Source organism: Emiliania huxleyi (assembly GCF_000372725.1).
Source record: "Emiliania huxleyi CCMP1516 unplaced genomic scaffold EMIHUscaffold_760, whole genome shotgun sequence".
In the NCBI taxonomy this organism is placed as follows: domain Eukaryota; phylum Haptophyta; order Isochrysidales; family Noelaerhabdaceae; genus Emiliania; species Emiliania huxleyi.
In genome coordinates, this window is record NW_005196309.1 from 3,620 (window position 1) to 11,771 (window position 8,152).

At 65.3% G+C, this 8,152-nt stretch overlaps 3 protein-coding genes across 3 annotated transcripts in view; 2 read left to right on the forward strand and 1 right to left on the reverse strand.

Annotated features, from left to right (window-relative positions):
* EMIHUDRAFT_249275 (hypothetical protein) overlaps positions 1-734 on the reverse strand; it is a gene marked incomplete at both ends in the record, with an annotated part of 3,373 nt that extends 2,639 nt beyond the window's left edge. The window contains 2 exons of the mRNA XM_005760261.1: positions 96-417; positions 673-734. Coding sequence (XP_005760318.1) covers positions 96-417; positions 673-734 — 384 coding nt within the window. The remainder of the gene's footprint in view (positions 1-95; positions 418-672) is intronic.
* Positions 735-4,909: 4,175 nt separating this feature from the next.
* EMIHUDRAFT_249277 (hypothetical protein) lies at positions 4,910-5,352 on the forward strand (the record flags this gene model as incomplete). The annotated part of the gene is made up of 2 exons (XM_005760262.1): positions 4,910-5,255; positions 5,306-5,352. 2 exons carry the CDS (start codon positions 4,910-4,912, stop codon positions 5,350-5,352), a joined length of 393 nt encoding a protein of 130 aa, XP_005760319.1.
* Positions 5,353-6,787: 1,435 nt separating this feature from the next.
* EMIHUDRAFT_249279 (hypothetical protein) lies at positions 6,788-7,185 on the forward strand (the record flags this gene model as incomplete). The annotated part of the gene is made up of 2 exons (XM_005760263.1): positions 6,788-6,804; positions 6,837-7,185. The coding sequence occupies 2 exons, from the start codon at positions 6,788-6,790 to the stop codon at positions 7,183-7,185; spliced, it is 366 nt and encodes a 121-aa protein (XP_005760320.1).
* Positions 7,186-8,152: the final 967 nt, after the last annotated feature.

Genomic DNA, 8,152 nt, shown 5'->3' on the forward strand with positions numbered 1-8,152 from the left:
GGGAAGCTGATGGTCCGCGCGTCGTCGGTGGAGGCGGTCATGCGCTGCCCGGCCTTTCGCATCAGCGTGAAGGGCGGCCGCAGCGTGTAGGACACATACTCCTCGAAGGCCCTCGTGCTTCCGAATCGCTCGAAGCCATCGCCGTCCGGCACGTACTGGCGCCGCTTGGCCGGCTCGAGGGCGCCGCCCAGCTCCACCTTGGCCTTGTCCTCCGAGTCCATGTCGAGCGCCAGCATCGTCACACCGTGCGTGCGGCAGATCCGGAAAATGGGCGCATACGCCGCGAAAGACCAGTACCACCGCCTCTCCCACTCGGTCGCAGCCACCAAGCCGGCCTCATCGAGACGGCCGGCGAGGTAGTCGTCGAGCGCCGGCTGGAAGCGCTGCTGCACCGCCTCCAAGCCGACGGCGAGGGGCCTGCGTGTGGTGCGCCGGAGACCATAGCCAGCCAGGAGACACGGTTTCGGGTTGGTCGAGCGCCGTGCCGCCCAAAGAGGCCGAGCCTAAAGAAGAAAAACCATGAAGTTCTTAAAATGAAGTCGGGACACGGCACACGTATCTCATGACACGCCGGCACTCGGAAACTCGTACGTTCAAGGTTGCCGCTGTTGAGCTTCAGCCGCTGTTGAGCTCCAGCCGCTTTTGAGCGCCACTGCGTGGATCGCGTCACACCAATCCTCGCTACCCAACTGACGGTGGGAATCCACCGGCCAGGAGCGGAAGGCCCCGCCCATGACTACCGCGTACGCCCATCCCGCCCTGCTTCCGTCTTCCGACCCATCAGTGTACGCCGTCCAGTCGGGTGGTCGCTGCTGCTGTGGGGGCGTGGTGCCGTCCCGTCGACAGGGTCGAAGTATAACTCCTGGCGCCTCCACCATCAGCCGCACTTTAACACGGCAAGCACCGCCCCTATCGCAAGGCTCGACGCTGAGTAGTGCCATCGTGTTGCTTGTGCAATCATTTGCAGCAACGTCGCGGGCAAGCTGAATCCTCTCTGGAAGCGCGCATTGGCCGTCGTCAGAAAAGAAGCCGGACGCGAGCCAATCCCTTTCCCACTCTGCTACTGGTCCTTCCCCGGGCGAGGGCTGCCATCCGGGTATGGGGAGGCGTCGACGGAGGCGGCGGGCTCGGTGGCGGCGGCGAGGCTGGCGGCGGCGGCGGCAAGCTTGGTTGGTGGTGGCTAGGGCGGCGGCGGCGGGAGGGAGTGACAACGGCGGCGGCGGCGAAAGTCTTCGCCCGCCTATTCCAAGCGCCTGAGGTGACTGCACAGAGGTGACTGCAGGCATCTGGTGTCAGGCACCCAACTTGGTGCCCTTAGTCGCGACTTTGGCTGCCCGGGAAGACTCGAGTCACGCGCCTTTGACACAGCCAGGCCCGCCTTCAACACTGCTGTGGAGCGTAGACACCTACGATGTGAGAAAGTTGAGCTGTGAAGTTCACAAGGCCTCCCTAATTGGCCTTGAGCTGAGCTAAGCATCTGCTAGTACCCATGCCTGGCCCGGCGGCGGCAGCTCCCACGCGCGAGGCGACCGAGCTGGCTGCAGAGCGCGGTGTCGGTCCCGAAGAGGCTGACCGGCAGCAAGCCGCAGGGCCCGCCGCCAGCTTGCCGACACGGCTGCCGCGCAAGCTATGCGGCGGCGGGCAGGCACGCATAGACTTCATGCAGAAGGGGTGGCAAGCCGTCGGCCCGTGCTTCTCAACCGACGATGCTGCGCTGGAGTCCATGCCTGATCACGGGGGTAACAGCGGGCGGTGGAAGCGAGCGCCGACCGGGCGAGGCACCAGCAGCGCACGCAAGTTCATCTGCAACGCCCATCGTGCGTGCGAGGTGCACGCGCTGCTGCGCGAGGAGAGTCTTGGCTGGCAGTGGCACATCTCGCGGGGCGTCGCACACACCTCCACCTGCACGCACGGTCCACGCAGCAACTCCGCGCTCAGCTGGGAGCAGGCGGCGGTGCTCGCGTCTCACCTCCGACTCGTTCACGGCTCAAGGCTTTTCTTTCTGTCACAGGTGCATATTCGCTCAACTCACGTCCGCCACAGTGACGTCTCAGAGTGTCTCCTCATCCGTCACAGTTCCGACTCTTCACGGCCACTCACCGTATCTCGTTTGCCGCCCACTCGTCTCACTTTGTCTCCTCACCGCTGGCAGGTGCGACTCTTCGCGGCTTCACTACCACCTCATCGAGGTCTAACCGAATCCTTTTGTGTGAAGGTGCGACTCTATCATCTCGGTTTACTTGCCGACTCGACCGTCCAGCCTCCCGGTGTGCGTGATGCTGCCCGTTCACGCTGCTGCAATGTCTGCACTAGGCGTCACACTTGGAGCGTGGCATGGACACGGGCACGCCGCCGCGCGAGCTCTGGATGGCTGCCTGCGAGCGTGCACTCGACGGCGGGGCCGAGCGCTCGGAACTTGGTGGGGTCGAAGGCACGCTACTGTGGGAAGCTTCACATGCCTCAGAAGTACAAGTAGAGATGTTCTCTCAACACTCAAGCCGGCAAGATCGAAGGTCTCTCAGCCCCAACCCCCCCTCAAACACATGCAGGAGTGGCGGCAGCTCGGCGTGCGTGCAGGAAGCAGAACAAACCACGCAGACGCAAGTACGCGACCACACCGCACGGCGCCACAGCCCTCGGAGAGAGTCCTCGAGTTTCCCGTACACGTACCGAGAGCGGCCACGCCGGGTTTCCCCTCAGCAGCTCCCTATGAGCGCCGGGCCGCATCCGCTGCCATCCTGGCAGCGGCAGCCTTGGCCATCGCAGCGGCAGTGGCCGCGCGCCTCTCCTTGGCGGCGGACAGCGCCGCCGCGAGCGCCGCCTCGGCCGCCGCCTCGGCCTCCCGCTCCGCCATTGCCTCCTCCTCCGCCTCGTCCGCCTCAGTGTCCAAGCGATTCGCCTCGGCCACCTCTGCAGACGCCGCTGCCTGGCTCTCCGGCGTGATGCCGAGCCGCATCCTCTCCTCGGTGAGCGTCTCGAGAAGCCGGAGGATCCTCGCCTCCTCGGCCTTCTTCGCCGCCTCGGCTGCGTCTGCCTCCGACGGCGCCTCGGCACCCTCCTCGGGCTCCTGCGACGGCCCCGCCCCGCCCGCCCCGCCGCCCTTCTTCTTCTTCTTGCCCTTCTTCCCCTTGGCGCGCTTCTCCGCCTCGACCTCCGCCAGCAGCTCCTCGGCGTGCCGCGCCGCCTCCTTCTCCTCCGCCGCCCTCTGCGCCGCCCTCTCCGCCGCTCCCGCAGCCCACGCCGCCTCCACCGCCGCCTTCTCCGCCGCCTTCTCGGCCGCCGCATGCTCCTTGAGGGCGCGCACGCACTCAGTGTGGCCCTTGTGCTTGGCCCACTGCAGCGCGGTGTTGCCATCTGCACTGCACACCGTCACGTCTGCGCCCGCCCGCAGCAAGCAGAGGAGGGCGGCGGAGTGGCCGTGGAAAGCGGCCTGCATCAGTGCGGTGTCGCCGGCGCTGGACTGCTGGTCGATCGCCGCGCCGTGTCTGATCAGCGTGTCGACCAGCTTCTCCTGGCCTCTGCCGGCGGCGTTTATCAGTGCAGTAATGCCAAACTCGCTTCGCTGGTTGATCTCCGCGCCGTGCCGCAGCGCCAACTCGACCAGCTTCTCGAAGCCATTCGCGGCGGCGAGACTCAGCGCGGTGGCGCCTTTGCTGGTCTGCAACGCGACATCCGCACCGCGCTGGAGCAGCGCCTCGGCCAGCCCCTCGTGGCCATGGGCCATTGCGACCACCAGCAGCGTCACGCCGCTCACAGGGCCGTTCGAAAAGACGTACTCAGACGTCGCGTTGACCCGCCCGCCGCCGTCGAGCCACGCCAGCACCACCGCCTCATCGCCTCGCCCAGCCGCTAGCACAACCTCCTCTGGCACCACCCCGCTGCTCGGCTCGGCCCCCGCGCCACCCTCGCCGCTCGAAGCAAAGGCCGCAGCACTCGCACCCGCCGCGCCAGCGCCGCCTGCCTCGGCCGACGGCGCCTTGCTCCGGACCGCAGCCACCTCTCCGAGATACGTCTTGAAGGCCTGGACGCACTCGGCGTGGCCCTCCTCCTTGGCCAACTGCAGCGCCGAAAAGCCATTCACGTCGCGCAACGTCATGTCAGCGCCCGCCCGGAGAAGGCGGAGCACGACGGCGGGGTGGTTGAAGAAGGCGGCGAGAATCAGTGCGGTGCAACCGTTCTTGTCTTGCAGGTCGATCTCTGCACCATGCCGCAGCAGCAGGTCGACCACCCGCTCTTTGCCGCCGTGGGCGGACGATACCAGCGCCGTCCCGATCTCCGCACCGTGCTGCAGCAGCATCTCCACCATTCGCTCGCAGCCGTAGTAGGCGGCAGCGCTGAGCGCAGTGGTGCCGAGACTGGTTGGCAGGTTGATGTCGGCATCGCGCTTCAGGAGGAGCTCGACAATCTGCACGTGCCCGTTCTGTGCGGCGAGCATCAGCAGGGTGCATGGAATCGGACGGCCGCTGACCTCAGAGGGCCGCTCAGCGAGAGTGTCGGCCTTCCCGCCTTCATTCAGCCACGACCGCACCGCTCCCAATCGGCCGTTCTCGGCCGCCTTCAGGACGTTCTTTGGGACTTCGCCACCCGGCGCGCTGTCAGCAGACGGCGGCGGCGGCGGCGTGCGGCGCGCGGCGTTGGCGCGGGAGCGAGAGGGATCCATCCCGGACTCTTTTCTTTTTGAGCTTAGCCTTCGATGTGATGAAACAAACGCAAGGCGGACATGGCAATCGCTCTCGGGCCCACAGACATCCCGCACACCCGCCGCCCCCGCGCGCGCCCCACCTCGGCCGGGAGAAAGGGGAGTGACAGTTTGGGATGAAAGCCTTTTCTTTTCTGCTTATTGGGGGAAAAGGGAAGAAAAAAGAAAAAACTCGTAGGCATCGCTGTGGCACAAGCACCTTGAAGTGCCATGATCCTCGCCGTGATCCTCGTCGCGCTCCTCCCTTCATTGGACGCGACGACGCACCACGAGATAGTGCTCCTCCCTTCATTGGACGCGACGACGCACCACGAGATAGTGCTCCTCCCTTCATTGGACGCGACGACGCACCACGAGATAGTGTCGGACGTGCGCTGGAATGACACCAACGGCAACTCGGTCGAGGCGCATGGTGGGTGCGTGCTCCGATCGCCGCTCGACGGAATCTGGTACTTGTATGGCGAGACTCGAAAAGGCGTCTCGAACCGCAAGACGCCTCCCACCGTGGACTATCTGACACAGGGCATCCATTGCTACTCGTCCGCCTCGTTGGCTGGTGCCTTCGCCTCCAGCGAGCGGCGCGCCTTTTCTTCCTTCTCTCCACAGTGTGCGCGTCGGCCAAAATCGCGGAGCACTTGGAGTGCAGTCAGTAACCGCTCATCCAGGGCCGGGGGGCTAAGAAGCACACCCAGCGGGCCAGACAGATGATCGGGATCGCACTTGGAGCACTTGGAGCGAGCTGTGGTCCACTGCCAGCCGCCCGGCGACGCGTCGCTCAACGCAATCACGCACGCGTGCTACCAGTGGCTGCCAATCACTCTAGAGCGTGGGCGGCAGGCCGGCGCGATGTCCGTCCGCATCGACGCGCGGCGCAGCTGGGACGTGACTCGCGCCCGGGGAGCGGGGTGGTAGGAAGCGGGCGGGAGCGCCGAGAGCCCTATAAAAAACTTTTTGAAAACTCGCGATTTCCCCATTCCGAGTAACCACAAAAAAGCCGAACTCTCGACTCTCGTGCACGATGACGACCACGGCGGGCCCCAGAGAGAGGGAAGCGGCCAGCGGCGAGGAGCAGCAAGGGCCACCCGCGCGCAAGCGTGGGTGTGGTCAGGACTGCACGAGGAGCAGCTGACTGCTCTCTCCACTCTCCGGAAGACTCCACCCTGCGGCTCTGCGTGCGGTCATCGCGGTGCGTCACCGCAGGAACATGTCGATCTTTTGAACCGCGAGCGCCACCTGCTGCTTGGGCTCCTTGATCTTGACCTTGCCGTTGCCCGGCTGAGTGTAGATGAAGGTGTTGCTGTAGCAGTACTGGTCGGCGAGCTGAAGGGCGGCGGCGACCTCGTCGGCGACCTCGAAGAGCTCCACGTCGTCGCGCAGATCGGCCAGCTTGCGCAGCGGGTTCTTCTTGTTTTGCGACTGCTCCCACGCATAGTTGACTGGAGGCACCTTCCAGATCGAGCGAACCTTATCCCACTGCTCCTCCTCGAGCAGCGCGTTGATCGGAGAGAGGTCGAGCTGCTTGCGGATCTCGCGGATCTCGCCCAGCAGCGACGCCTCCGTCTCCTCGGCAGCAGCAGCGGGGTGCGGTCGCAGCAATGAGGCCGCCAGGGCGGTGGCAGCGGTTGAGGTGACGGCTCGGCGGCTGCGAGATGCAGGCTGCGGCGTCAAAAGCGCGGGAACGATCAGCATGAGACCCAGCGGCATTTTTCGGGAGGAGTGTGGCTAGAGCCGGCGGCGGCGAGAGCGGCGGCGGCGTGAGCGGCGGCGGCGTGAGCGGCGGCGGCGAGAGCGGCGGCAAAACACGGCCCCCTCGGAGGCAGCGCCGCAACTCTCGAGTTTCCTACACCTTTCCCTTTTCACAGACAGGAAGAAAAGCAAGAACCTCACACCGCGAGAACATGAAGAATTATTAGGGTGCCACCGCGGGTGGCCAGCCCGCCGCGCCTGCGGGCCCGGCCGCCGCCGCGCGCGTGCCGCCGCCGCCCAGCGGCGGCGGAGTGCGCGGCTGCTCCTTCACTGTCCCTAACCCGGGCAGGAAGCGTGGGCAGCAGCAGCGCGGCAAGGGCCGCGGTGCCAGGGGCCGTGCCGATGCTGGACCCCGTCTCGTTGACAAGAACGCGCTGTCCGCGCGCGGCAGCGGGCCCTCGCGCCAGTCGCGCTCGCCGTCGCCCGACTCTCCGCCCGCCAAGCGGGCCGCCTCCGCTGACTCGTCCGGCTATGAAACCGATACGCCGGACGAGGTGCAGCAGGAGGCGGTCCGCAGGGTATGCGGCGCGCTCGGCATGAGGGAGCAGTTCGAGGCGGCGATGGCGGCGGGCGAGCTGCTCGAGATGCTCGAGAGCTTGCCGCGAGGGGCGGTCGAGGCCTCCGTTCGGCTGATGCGCGGTTACAACCGCACGGGCGAGTGGCCAGAGCCCATCCTCACCAGCCCTGCCCCGCAGCGCGGCCGCTCGCCAAGCCCCGTCGATGAGTGGTCAGATGGTTAGTGCCCGAGAGCGAGGGGTCCGGGGGGGAGCACAAACATAGGACGCCCAGCCTTGCCCTCGTGCCGCCGAGTGCATATCCTATGCGAGAGAGATCCCCTGTGCCCTGTGCCCAGCCCTCTCCGCGCGGCGATGCGCCCTCCCCCCTCGCTTTTGCAAAATCCTGCAAAGGTGGGGACGTGTCTGTCCTCGACCCAGCCCTAGCTTGGGATGTCCGTTGTATTTATTTATTTATGAAGAATTAGTATGTTGTGTGCAAGCGTGTCTTTAGCATGTGTGTGTGTGTCCCTTCGCTTGTTTCTAAACGAGGGAGTTTCGTAGTATTCTATTATTGAAGTGATCAAAATAAAAAAACCTCGCGCTCAGGGTTTGGACTTTCTGCGGGGTATGGTATGGTACGCTCGCGCAACCCACCTCGAGACCATACCCCCCCGCCTGCTGACAGACCCAGCCTCCCGACGGCCCTGCGGTGAGCTTCGGCCCCTGGGGCACGACAGCGATTGTGGGGACTACATGATCCGTACGTGAAGGGTGGAGGGGCCCATCCGCGGCCCCCGCGAGGACCGAGGTTCACAGCGGGTCGGCTGGGGCCAACCGTAGCTTGATCTTTGTGTAGCGGCAGCAGTTTTGTCTTGATTCTCTTTGTGTAGAAAGAAAGAAAGAAAACAGACAACCCAAACGAGGGATAGGGGAGGAGGACAGGGTCTCTTTGTGTGAGTCAGTTTCGCCTGCGGAAACGTTCAGGGCTCCCTAGATGTCACCCCGGAAGCTCCGACGAGTTGCCACCTCCAGTGATCTCCTGCGGCTCGGACCTGCGCACCTGCGCATCTTCGCTATGCCGGAGACCCCCAAGGGCAAGGCTGCGGAGACGGACTGGGTGCCCTCTAGGGAGCCCTGAACGTTTCCGCAGGCGAAACTGACTCACACAAAGAGACCCTGTCCTCATCCCCTATCCCTCGTTTGGGTTGTC